At 43.5% G+C, this 13,955-nt stretch overlaps 1 protein-coding gene across 11 annotated transcripts in view; it reads right to left on the bottom strand.

Annotated features, from left to right (window-relative positions):
- The window catches only part of ST3GAL3 (ST3 beta-galactoside alpha-2,3-sialyltransferase 3), a 187,506-nt gene that overhangs the window by 49,192 nt on the left and 124,359 nt on the right, over positions 1 to 13,955 (bottom strand). For all 11 annotated transcript variants that reach the window (XM_054833605.1, XM_054833607.1, XM_054833610.1 and 8 more), the window contains 2 exons: positions 10,731 to 10,794; positions 2,453 to 2,548 (listed from right to left, as the gene is read on the bottom strand). In XM_054833605.1, coding sequence (XP_054689580.1) covers positions 2,453 to 2,548; positions 10,731 to 10,794 — 160 coding nt within the window. The remainder of the gene's footprint in view (positions 1 to 2,452; positions 2,549 to 10,730; positions 10,795 to 13,955) is intronic.

Raw genomic sequence — 13,955 nt, 5'->3', positions numbered from 1 at the left:
ACGGTGGTGGTTATAAACACAGCTAAATTTTAGAAAACCTCAGTTAGGATGCTGATGATGGACAGGTAGTTTTCTCTGTAAGAGCTTTCAGAGTGTTTTTCTATCTCTGTATCCACTGATGACACAGGGAGCTTAAAGACACTGACTCCCAACCTAAGTACCACGAACACCCTCCCAAATATGACTAAAGCATCATCATCAGGTGAATCCCTATCTCATTCTAATCAGCAATTTCTGATACGCACTTGTTTTTCCCTTGTCTGCTATCTATTCTAAAGAGGCGTTTCAGAGCACTAATGGATTACTCCTGCAAGAAGCTCCTGCCAGGTAAACAGTGTGACAGCTGGGAATAACATCTGCACTGACATCTGATAATATCCAGTTAAAAAAAAACCAAAAACCAAAATCCCAACAGTAACTCACTCCAAGCTGTTTTAGAACTGTCAAAGCTGATCTGACTCTCTTCACCACAAGATCAAAATTTCTTGCTGCAATTAGTGATCCTCACGTAACAAGACACAGTGCGTCAAAAAACTCCACATATTGCTGGATCACTCCTTTGTTCACAAATGTATCACATTTTTTCCCTTAAAATTCACCTCCTAGGTCCCAAATCTGATCCTTCACAGGAGTTTTGCAACGACTGAAAAAGGATGCTATATACAAGGGACTTCCGCAGGAGTAAAGGAAGCAGTTGGATACATTTAAGAAGTCTGTTTTCACGTCCTCAGTCCCACATCCAAGCACCTGGCTTCATTTAACCTTTACAGTTGACTTTTCTCTCCTTTATCTGTCCCACAAACAGCACAGGTGCTTAGCTGCCCTCTTATCCTCTCAGCTTGCAAACTGACTTAGATTTACTGATGTGGAGAGAAAAGGTCGAACTTTTCATTTGGAAATTAAATAGTGGACTTTCTGATGTAAATCTTAGTGGGTGGCTCAGTCCAGATGGATTGAAACTGTTCTCTTGCTACTTTTTGAACAGTCTGAGCCCAAGAAGCAGCTATAACTGAATTTTAATTCAGCTCAAATAACTGTAAGTCACCAGACTATGACGAGCAGCAAGAGCTCTTCGGTAGCAATTGGTAGTGGGATGAACTAGGAGAAGGGCTGTGAAAGTTTCATCCTGTTCCGAACAGTCATCCCTGTGTGCAGAGCACTGTCAGGGAAGCAGGGAACCATTCACAGGAACAAAGGACTGAAAGGGATCTTCTTGGTCTTTTTGTCCAGAGTTAGAGGGTATTTATTACTCTATGTATATTCTATTCTTTCCTCATGTGCCCATCACTAGCGCAGGGGAGAGAAAGCAGACCATGCTAAGTGATACCTTCTCTATGCCTTAAATTCTTTTACTAATCCTTTTCTTCCACCTTAGCTAAGAATTTGCTATTTGCCACCATGTCTCATGGTTGACTAAAGTTCAGAGGGATGATATCAGTTACATTCCCTTTAATATGAAATCAGTTATCTTACCACGGAAAAAAATACCAGCTTAGATTACGTTAAACCAGTTTTTATAAACTTACACTGTGGTTTACCCCACTTTTCCTATTTACCATCATAATATTTTGTTAGTCAAGATTCAGAACCTGCTATAAAGCTCTACATTATTTTTGAGTCAGACTAATGGGTCTGTAGCTCCCTCGAGTACATCCCCCCTCCCTCCTACACACGCACTCTCTCTCACTCTCCATTAGTACAGGTATTATGTTTGTTAATCTCCAGTCACCCAGAACACCTCCCTGACTTGACAGATTTATTACTAAGAGTTATGACTAGACCTGCGATTTCACATATCAGCACGTTTTTCAAGCATTCTGAGATGGCGATGATCCAGTTCCTCAGTGAAAGCAAAAGTCCTAACTTTGACTGTGGTCGTTTCCGTTCCTACACCCTCTGCTTCTGCTCCCCTATTCAACATCATCATCCAAAGTGAAACAGAGATTTTTAATCATTACTGGGTCCTCACTCATGGAGGTTTACTGCTTCCTAAGACCCTATGCTGCACTGTTCTTAGTTCTTCCCAGCCTAACTGTGAAGTGTGGGTCCCAGGGAATGCTACACACGTATGACCAGTACTACTTTCCTGAGCTACCTAGGGGATGTACCTGGGAGCAGGTCTAACAGTATGTTTTACTGCTTCACCACCTAAGGGCATCACAAGAGAGGCAGCTTTTAGAAAGGAGTTATGAAGAGAAGGTTCAAGTGGGGTCATAGGAGAAAGCACATTCCCAGAGCTGTAGAAAATGGAATGAGTGAGGAGTGCCTTTATCCTTTGATGTGATCACCATTTATAACAAACACATGCTTTGTTTTTCCCCCTCTATATTAGTTAATACTTCCATACTAATAGATGTTGTCACTAGCGTAGGTTTAACCTTTGCCTGCATAGCATGTGAACCAATAGAAAAATTAAATATATGACAAGAAAACCGTGATGGCAAAGACTCACCTGACAACAACATCATAGTCATCAATTTTTAACCCCAACGACTTATTTGCAAGTACTCCACCATTTCCCACAATAATACATCGCCGGCAGCTGAGACTGTGGAAGAAACAGAAGCAAGAGGTGATTTTTGTAACATAACTTCAAACACACCAACCTGCACGTATTTAGTTTGCAACTATCTGAGAACTACAGGAAACCTTTTGGGATATTAAGAATTAAGGGGAGGACAGAGATTCACTTGATCCCCAGCTCACCCCATCATGCCCAGGCATTACACGTGATAAACTGCTTTCAACACCTCACACCACGTGTGGCCTAATGAGATGAGCTGTCAGGACAAGCAGCTCCTCTCCCCCCACACCCCTGGTATGATGGGCTTGAATCAAACCCATCTGTTTACTTAAACCTTCTCATTATTCATTTAGCACTGAAATAACAATAAACCAAAGGCTAAGTGAGGAAGTCCTCTCTCCAAGCAATTTTCTGAGTGCAGGCAGGTCTTGCCAGGTTATCTGGGGTGTGCTCACCTTGCTGAGTGTAAAATTGCTGCAGTTATCATGAGACTTCAAAAGACAGAAAAACATTAAATGGATAGAAAAAGGACTCCCCTCCCCATTCCTGTCCGGTAGGAAACATATATGGAGACACAATGGTGAGGAAGGGGAAGGAAAATAACCTTAATTAGCAAAGAAACAGGAAAGAGAAGGAAGAGCACAGTTTCTCGTGGAACCGCGAGTCACGAGAACTCTCTGCAGCAGATGTTAAAAAGCGATTTCGTTTTGAAGACGGAGAGAGGACTTCTTTCCAGCCATCTAATCCCAAACGCAGCTGGCTCTTCTGGCAACGTGCCTCCATCTCTGGTAGTTCACTGATGGAATACGTGTCTGCAGAGCCTTTTTTCGGAAAGGGTCCAAGGCAATCAGTTGTTTGGAGCAAATCTCTGGGCTAGGCGGCCTTCCTAGTCCCAGGAACACTCGACTGGTTTCTTGTAAGCTGTCCTCGCTGTGATCAGTCTAAAGAGCCAGCGTGAGAAAAGCTCTGCTTATGTGGGGTCTGTCTTTGCAGAGCGAGGCTGGAGCGCACTTAAAGACTCAACTAAACCACTGAGGGTTACCCCGCTGACAGAGCCATTAGCTGGAGATATGCGCAGAATTAAAAGCACCAAGAAATGCTCAGGAACGGCTTCCCCAGCCCAGATAAAGTTTCACTGCAGATCCCAGCCTTTTCAAAAGAAAAAACCTCCTCAAGAAGACGGACATATTAGCCCAGTGCTCGTGTCCCTAAGGGCTGAAGATGTGTGGTTGTTTGCGATAATCAAATCACAATAGAGAAAGAACTTTATAGACAATGGCACAGAAAAAAAATACATTTCTGGTGACAAGGAGAAAGCAGAGGCAAGATCTGGTTCAGGCAGTATATTGTGTCAAGGAGGGAAGGGAAAGAGTCAGCCCCAAGTATGCCCAACTGAGTGACAGAGATGGTAACAAGTTTGTCAAAATCTTTAAAGGTGCTGTAGGAGGGGAAAAAAGACGTAGTTCAGTTCTGGCCAAGTGAATTTTCAGATGAAAATATACTCTTTTCATGATTATGATAAGAAAGTTTGACCTCCTAAACAAGACTGTCGGGTGAAATACTGTAATTTCTCTACCCAGTTGTCTCTGAGCCATGATTTTTCTTCATTTTACATTTTGAAGAAGAAAGCCATGCTGAAATCCAAAGGCTGCAAAGCCATAGACACTCCCCTCTATCCCTTTCCCACTTACTGTTAGGATGCTAGCTCTTACAATTTTGAATACGGATGTGTTTGTTTTAGCCTCAAACCACTTAATCGCATTCTTCCCTTTTCTGCTAAATTAAAGCACCATCTACTGTCAGCAGTCCCTTCCACATCTGCATGTGATTCACTTACTGACAAACCACTGCGTGTAAACATCTGCCTCTAGGTGGATAATCAGTAACGGGTCAGACTGGTGAGCACGAGCCGCTACACATGAGATAAAAGAACCAGTTCCACCAGCCAAAGGTATTCCAGCACCCTTCTCTTCATGGCCCTGTTCTCACACAGTACCTGCAGACTGATCAAAGCCCATTCTTAATTTTCCTTGACCATACAAACCGGAGCAAGCTCATCACATCTGTCATGGTATGGCATCTCTCCTAGATCTTGAGTCACATTTGCAGTACCTCTCTGAACCGTTTTCAACTTCTCCCCAAATCTCCAAAGCACTGACTCTGGAAGACCAGCATGCGGAGCTAATGCTGCTCAAAGCAGGGTCCCTTTTACACAGAGATTTTATGTACATCATTCCAGTGCTCTTTTTATAGTCATTGGTTTTCAGAATATAATCCTCATCTTGTAAGCACGATCTGTTGTCCCTTCTTAGATGCCTGACTTTCAATTTGGCTGCAGTAAAGGGTTGCTCAGAAAAGGGCCCTACAAAAACGTCTAGACTGACCCAGCCCTCCCACTCCATACTTCCCCAGTCTTTGGCTGTAGCAAATTTTCCTAGTGTAATTTTACATTTCCTGCAGATAGGTTTTAACCACTGTGAACACCTGCAGCAGGATTACACTAAAAGTGTCACTAAAGGACTAATTCTCAAACCTGACCGTAAATTTTAAAGCTATGTGACACATCCCATTCCTAAAAAGCATATGTCTACAACGCTGTTGTGTAGAATCAGAATCTAACAGACCGAGACAAATAACTAATGCCTATCTTAAAAAGGTTACCTTTATCAATCAAGCTTCTAGTTCATCTAAAAAAACCCCAAAACCCAAAAAGCCACCTTCATCTACATGACAAGATTTCATGTCCACAAAATCCAAAATAACTGATACCAATTACGTTGCCATCCTGGCTCTGTTCCAGATATAACTTTCCAGGGTTTTTCCTGCAAAACCAAGCTAATCAACTTACAGCCACCTCTTTGCCATCTCCCATACTTTTCCAGGAACAGCACAACATTTGCTGTTCTATCCAACATTCCAAGAAGGGTTAAAAAGCAAACAGTAATAACAAAAAGAACTCTGTATTTAACTCTTAAAAACTCTTCAGCGCTTATCGATTTAAAAAGACATATAATTGTTATTTAACATCCTCACAGTTACTAACAAAAATACAGAAAGTATTTCATTGTTGCTGTAAAATGGGGCAACACCATTCTATCTTTACCCAAATAAATTAAATACTTAACTGAACGGTTCTGAACTCATCATAACTGATAGGTTAATCACCTTTGCCCAGCTTCATGTCTGGACCACTCTTATACCCTGGTGGTCTTGACATATTTAAATGCATCCTCCTTTTTCCTTAAGTCCACAGATAAGATTTTTCATTAGTATCTTTTTGATGTTAAGGTCTAATCTTTGATCTTCTAGCAGCTTCTTCTTAAATTTTCTTCAGTACTCTGCCCGCTCTCATCGCAAAACTGGAAGCTTCCCTTGCACACACAGAAGGCAGTACCCAGGTGCAGATTGCTTTCTTCAGGTGCACATGATGAAGATACAGCGAGTCTTGGGCTTTGCCTGGGTTCTGCACATCAGGCGTACACATCGAGTCTGGGCAGCCTGGACTGTTTCGATCAAGAGAGGCAGAAAGGTAAGCTGGCTGGTCTCACCAGCTTTGGTGGTCACATTGTGGGACAGTGAGAAGATTGCAGGGCCACCCTGATGGCACTGTGAAAAAGGGAAGCATTCGGCAGGGACATCAGGCACCTGACCTCACATCCCGACCAGAAATCTGGACACCTGGCACCAGCGTAGCTGGGCACCTTTGCAGCCAGCATTGACTGACGGTGCCTGAGCATGGGAAATCTGCAAAGTCACTGCTGGCTCCAGGCAAGTTTCTGGCTGAAGAAACACACTGTGTGGGCAGCATCAGTTACAGCTCAATTGTTTCTCCACAAAGAGGTATGCAAACACCTTTTTGTTTGTCTACACAGGATGTCAAAGCTGTATTTCTTTTCCAGAAGAGCTCAAGGATTAAACACATGGGACACAGCCCAGGTTCCAGCTTGCTACCAGGGTGGTATGAAGGAGGGTCGCGGACTTTCCACACCAGAAAGACTTTCCCTAAAGCCCTAAGCTGGGAGCTGCAGCCAGATGTACAGCCTCTGACAGATGCTCAAAGGTTGAGTTCATCTACACCAAAACTGGGATTCACACAGATTTTCTTCAACAATATAGCACTGTAAACACATGTATGCGCTACTTCCTCTTCCTCTCTTATCAAAGCACTTTAGGGATTTGTCAGAGGAGAAAAACCACAAAGCCTTCCTTTACGCAACTTTGGAACTAAAGGCTTTGAGGAAAGATATAATAGAATAATTAAGAAACACTTCTTTAGGGTAACTGGTGCTTAGGGAGGCTTAGCATATTCTGGTTTGATCTGGCTGCTGCTACTTAAACTGCTGCTATCAGCCTGAGCCAGAGGGACACACACATCTCTTCTGCTCTATCAAGTTCCTTCCTCACTTAGTTGTATACTGCATTAGTAAAGACTCCTCCTGGCTATAAACTCACTCTCAGTTTTTCTTCATTATCACACCTGGAGGCAGTACAAAAGGGTCAGCCAGGCTTTTATAATTATGTCTTTTCATAGGAAATTTACAGGTCATCACCACAGAGATTTAACCCAAAAAATCACTGAAGTCCAGCCAGAAGAGCCACAGAACTAGAAACCAAGCGCTGGTCAATTTGCAGAATGAGGGGCAGGCCACTGGAGGAGCCACTAAAACAAGCAGTGAAAATATCGGTGATATAAACGGGCCCGGAAAAGCCAACAAAGGGCAAAAGAACTCTGAAGTGTCAAAGATGAGGTCCACTAACGTCTGTGTTAGGGAGAAAGACATGGCAGCACTGAAGGAAAAAGACACTAATTCTGAAGTCCCCTGGATCTCCAATCTTCTCCAGAAAAGCTCAGAGCTGAGTTGCAACTACCCTCACAAACACAGCTGCAGCTCTCACCTACCTCCTGCCCTGGAGCAGAAGCAGGTTACTATAAGCAGTTCAACACAAAGGTGCCATAATCAGGAGTCATGAAGAAAGCTAAGCAAGCACAGCATCACTTAGACTATGTTACAGGCATGAGCTATAGCTTTTGTTCACATGCCCTCCAGCTGCTGCTAGTTATTAACACAATGGAGGGATTAGCTGGAGCAAGTTGGCAGGGCTGCTTTGGGATGATGAAAGGTGTACGCACACCCGGAAGGACCGAGTTTGCCTCATTTCAGCACCACGTCGGTACATTGTGTCAGAAACGGTGCATATGGATGCCCTTTTGGCACAGGGATAATCAAATGACTTCATTTCCAGGGATTATGGGAGGCAAGTGAAGGTAACCTCTCAAAGGGACAGCTTTGTGAAGGAAAAAAAGACGTGGAGAAGCTTGGGTGGGGACAAGACCAAAGGCTTGGTGTAGATCTCCCACCACACAACTCTAATCCCCTCTTTCCTTCCTATGCTCTCATGTACTGCTCTGACCTCACCTCTCCTGCCTCTCCCACCCCTCCCCTGGGAAAGCTGCATTCAGCATGTGGTTACACGAACGCTTGCTTCAATAGGCTCAGCAGCACTCACCCTCCCCACCCATCCCCAGCCCTCTGCCTCTTGTCCCGCCGTTGGCACAGCAACTTCAGTGGGAGGCAAGCTCTGTAAGTGAGGTCACTGGAATGACCTGGGTTAAGAGAAAAACTTTTAAATTGGAATAATTTCAGTGACCCACTTTGAAGCCTCTCTTCAAATAGCAGCAGCACAAAGAGAGGGCAGGGAGCTGCAGTCCAAGAGCAGGCAGCAGCAGCAAAGATAGCTTCTTAAACTTAAATGTTGGTGTAACCACATCCTAAAGAGCAGGTGAACCTGGAGCTTCTTCCCTACTGCTAGAATCAGCCTACTGGACTTCAGGGAGGATACAAGTGGAAGGGTTCACAGGATCTCCTAGTGTGACCCCTCGTACCTCACAGACTCTAGCTACATCTCTTACCTAACTCTTTCACAATAACGCTTTTTTTTCAGCCCTCGAGTCAGGCCCTCTCCAGTTGCTACAGGGAGGTGAGCAAAGCGGGGCAGGTCTGGACTTTCTCCGTGACCAGTGAGCTGTAAGGGAGTGAGCTGAATCTCAAGACCCTGCTCCCAGCACACGGGAGGTGCCACAGAGAGGAACTGTCAGGCTCCACTTTGAGCATGAGACAACATGAGAAAGTAGCTAACCTTCCCTCATCAGTCTGCTCTATCAGCTCTTCTGGAATCCAAAATAGCAGATATCCATTGCTGCCAGCACTGTAATTCATTGACGATCACAGCTGAAGACCATTTTGGGAGCATACCCAAGTCTTCATATATGCCCTACTGACCAAGCAGGTTTCCAAGAGCAGCACTGCGGTAGCCTCAACACCTCCTACAGCACCCAAGCTCGCTCTGGTAATAACCCCTCTGTTGCAACTCCATCCACCCACTGCTTCAGGCTCTCACTTTGCGACGTGCTATCCCAAGCCTTTCTTGTCCCTTTCTTCCACACCAGCTTCAATTTTTATCTTTCCTCTCTAAGACCTGCTCACTTGGAAGGGCTATGGGAGGTATTTGACTGTGAGGCATATGTACCACACAACTAACATCCACTGCTTTGCATTTATCACAAAAGTTCCCAGGAAAACAGTACTTCCCCGAGATATCTGGGTGTTACAAGCATACAACACCACCAAACCGTTCTACTGTAATACTATAGAAATACATTTCTAGCTTGTTCCTTAAGTCTTATTCATACTTGATATCTCAGGGACTTTACATAACTTTCATGAAGGGTGAGTGTTATGTCTGTCTTATCTCTGCACCAAACCCATTATAAAGGATGCAAAACGATAGCGAGCAGCTCAAGCTAGAGTGGCTATGTTTCACAACCTCCTAAGAAATTACTTTTAAAAAACCCAACACATTCCACACCTCAAAAAACAGGTGAGCAGCAAGAGTCACAATTACATTAACCTTTCTTGAAAGAATCCTCCACCTGCCTTCTATGTCATTAACACTAATTTCCCATAAGCAACCTTCTGAAAGAGTTTACATGTGGATTTTTCAACAGATTAAAATCTTAACTCTCCAACTACAACTGAGATAAACCCCAGATGGGTGAAACTCAGTTGTGTGCAAAATCTCTAAGAAGGTCATTTGTAAAATGATTTTGCCTTCTGACATCATTTCTCAAATTAATCCAAACTCTGAAGGCTAACCCTATCCGGCATTGCTGTGAGGCAGGGCAAACTTCAAAGCAACTTAAATTAGCACATGGATTGCAAAAAACTAAGAATAAACTTTCACATAGAGAGTAACTCCCAACTCTAACTACAGCAGGCAAGATCTACAATCAACGTGAGAGATGTGGAGGAAAGGCTGGAAAGCTTATGAACTTTGTCATGGGAAAGTTGCAGAAGAGGAGCTGGGCCAGGAAATAAAACCAATGTGTTTAGAACACAGGAACTGTGCTATTAGATTAGCCTGGGTTCAAGGAAGCACCACTGCTTGGAAAGTAATAGTACCAGGACTTTGAAAAGAGATTATGTCCCAGTAAAAACCTCTGACAGCCTCTGAAAGAAACTACCTCTAAAGTACCTCTGGCACTAAACCAAAACTGCAGGCAAAGGGAAGGAATGACAGAAAAGCAAGGAGAGGCAAGACTGAAGGACTGTCACTGGGAAGCTGGTCGTAAACATGCCAGTGAGTTTCACAGGAACCTCTACAATAGGACTGAAGAATCAAAGGAGCTTCTTCTAAGGGCATCAATTCAAATACCACAGGACCCAGGAGACTGCTATCGCATCCTGGCACAGCCTTGGCCAACGCAATCACACATTCCTGCTGTAAGAGTGAGGCATTAGTGAAACGTTGTTAAAACAAGCCAGTCCCTTCTTTCCCTCTAAGAGTTTCTTGCGATCCTGTTGCTTTGCCAGAAAGGCTGAAGAAGAAGAATGTTTTTGTTGAAAACTGGCTATCTGCTTATTTGAAAAAGGGACAAGAGGGTGTATTGTGACACCATATGAAACAAAAGATTAGGAAATAGTCAAAAGGTAAATGCTTTTTTCTACTCATCTTTGACTTAACAGAGGTCTCCAGAGTTTACAGATTTTACTGGAAAGGGGACTCAGTTTCCAGCTCCTGATCTACCTCCAAAGCACAGCCAAATTTACTGGCAATAATTTCTGGCAAAAATATCTAGAAAAATTTATTTAGGACACGTGGAAGATAATCACTTCTACTCCTTCCATTCTAAAAGGTCTCATCTTACCTGTCAAGAGCTGGAGTTAGACGGTAATCTTTGGTTGCTGACAGGATGGCTTTGATCAGATTATCTGGGGAGAAAGAAAGAAGACATTAGGAACAAGTTCTGACTTCTAATGGAAATGAAAAACAAAGTGATGTAAAGCATCTGAAGCAGTTACTTGGAGGAACTGAAATAAGGTTCACATTAGCAATAAACACTTTAACTTGCATATTCCTATTTTCTCTGGACAACGACCTTCACACACTGGCTGCAAAGACACGGTATGTGCCAATTCCCAACGCAGTGTGCAAATGCCTGGCACAGAGAGCGACAGGGAACAAACACAGCACAGTTTAAGGCAGTGGTTTCATACCCACTTCCCCGAGATGGCGGTTTCACAAACACTTCAGACATGAAACTGCCAGTATCACCGTCAATGCTTGCTTTCAGACAAGCTTTTATGCAGCTGAGCGGTGAACTGGATGCCGGAACAGCACCAGGTTAAAACCGATGCTTTTTATTTTCCTAGGTTACTTTTAGTTTAGGTTCAGTTCCTCAGTCTGGCTTTCTTCATGGCAGAATCCAGTTAAACAGTCATAGCTGCTTAAAGAAACGTTCCTGGAACTACAACCTACCCTGATAACCAGTGAACGCTGCAGCACTCAGATGGTATAAGTTATGCAAGCATAGACATGCACCCAAATTAAATGTATTAAATTGTAGAAGCACAATGATTACACATAAATAATTCTATTGACTATGGAATTTTTTAAGTCTGCTTCCTTCCAGATTTTGTCCTTCATCCCTAATTTTTCCACCTCTCTCCCCCATAAAGGTCCAAACCCCTTTACTGTGACCCACCCAGGGCCAAGAAGCAGCAATGCTTTGGCTAGTCTGGATTTACAAATGATATTATAACTATTATAACTTGAAACTGGCTGCACTGGGTCTGACAAAAAGCCCATCTGTCTCCAAATCCTGACTCTAACTGTGGCCTTAAGCAGATGCCTAAGAGAAGCATAAGAACAAACCAGACAGACAGAATTTCCCTGAAATTCTCTTCTACCATTTAATTATTTTCAAATTAAGGATTTCATGTGTCAGGTATAGCTTCTATGTATGTGGCAGCCCCCAGTGATTTCTCTTTCATGAGCTCAGGAATCCTCCTGGATCCATATGGACTTTCAATCACTTCCCTTTCCTGATTCTGAATACGGCTTCTCTGAGCTTCATTTATGCTGGACAAGATTGTGAAGAATCATCCCCCTTCCATTTTTCTTGGAAGACTGTAAATATCTATCATATCCTTCCCTCAAATATATCAGTCAACTAGTTCAAAAGTTCTTAGGAAACAACCGGCCAAAAGGAATAAATGTCTCATTTCTTTACAAAAGATTAAAAATGACACAGGAACATTAAGAAGACTGACATCAAGTGATTGTTTACAGTGAAGTTAAATAGTTTTCCTGATAGACACCACTTACTGCAATCAGCACAGTTAGGGGAGTCCCTTTCAAATAGAGAGTTCTGTTCTTATTTATTATATCCTCTGCAGAAACTACAGGATGAGGGTGTGGGATGAACTCACAAGCTTGAGGCATCCCACGTGCCAAACAGCTTTGAACGTGACAACAAACTGGTGAGACCCAAAAACAAAGGTGATAAACAGAAAACTCTGTTTATCAGTTACTTTTAGATTTGGGGAAGTTTTTGACGTGGCATTACTGACAGCCCCTGCCAACCATTAGAAGCTGGGAACTGTGATTACTTTCAGAAGATCATATTTTGGAGTGGAGTAAGGAAAGAGGCAATTTGTAGGGTAAAAGCAACTTGCTAACAAAACAGTAGTTTTGTTTAATTTTCCTTCATCTGAAGAATTTCTTTTGACGCATTGGCAGCAGGCTTCCTCTCCAAGAGGAATGCTATTTCCCTAAGTCTGCTGCAACAGCAGTAGGTTGTTGCGACCTCTGATGGCACCATGCCACAGTCCTCTCCTTGGCCTGTCTCATACGTTGACTTTTACTGGACAGTGTACGTTACTGAGGTTGTTTTCCCACAGTCTCAGAAAAGAGATCAAAGGAATGCATGTCAAGGGCTGCAACCTCCCATCTACCAAGCTCTTCTTACGCCAGGTTTGCTCTACCACCCACAAGTTAACACCCCACACTACTTGGAGGTCATCCGTTATATCGTATTAAAAAGCACAGTGAAGGAATACAGTTGACTCATGCACTAATACATGACTAATGACTAATACAGATTATGAATGGCCAAATGGGAGGTATCTCTTCAGCAGCCCCCACAGTCCAACAACACATAGCATCCAAGAGGTTTGGAAGTTACACAAAGCATGGTGTTATCATTCAAAACTGCTGAATGAAGCTCAATAAAAACCAAAGTACTTCACTGCCAAGTGTTGACTCACAGCAGGAATGAAGGTGGCACAGATGCCCTCAGTGCCAGTTTCTCCAGTCTAGCATCCTCATCGGAAGCTAGGAGCAGGAGCCACGAGCACCAACAGGAAAAGCTAATGGGCAGGGGAGAGGCACTAGATCTTTTTCACTGAGGTGGAACTGTACTAGAAGATGGACACTACACTGCTGCTGAGGTGGGCACTTGCATTTGGCACCTTGCTCATTGGCACCAGGATGGAAGGACAAGACCTCCTTCAGAAGGAGCTCCTGTATCTTCTTGGGGCAAGGTTTGAAGGATCAGCGGATGCTGCTGGGCTGATCACAAGACAATGAAGATACCTACAACAGAGAACCACTGGCAGGATCTTCAACCACAGCTGGGTTAAGGTGGAGAGTCACTTGACATCAACACTGCGAAGACTGCTAACACAGATAGCGACCTGCAGGACACAAAGCAGTGTTCATCTCCAGACTACGACTAAACAAAATCAGGGACCAGGAAAGCAGGCGCATTATGTAAAGTTAATTGATGGAGCTTCAGGGTAAGTGAGAAATTGAAAGGGTGATGAGGATACTCTGCCTTATATACCTATGTACTGAGTGATAATAATGGGTGCAAATGCATGTGACACATGCTACAAAGAAAAATCCCTTCCTGTTTCAAGTAACAGGATTTGTGCACAGCACTGGCTGAACACTGATCTGTCAAGGACTGAAAGCACATTTTGCAAGGGTAAAAGAAAGGCCAAGTCTTCAAGACCGGAGCCACTGAGACTGCTCCAGCGTACGCACAACATGGTTGGCATCCCTGTGATCTAGGCAATAACCAACATAT

This window comes from Grus americana, chromosome 8 (genome assembly GCF_028858705.1).
Source record: "Grus americana isolate bGruAme1 chromosome 8, bGruAme1.mat, whole genome shotgun sequence".
Taxonomy (NCBI): domain Eukaryota; kingdom Metazoa; phylum Chordata; class Aves; order Gruiformes; family Gruidae; genus Grus; species Grus americana.
This window is presented reverse-complemented; position numbering and strand designations above follow the sequence as displayed.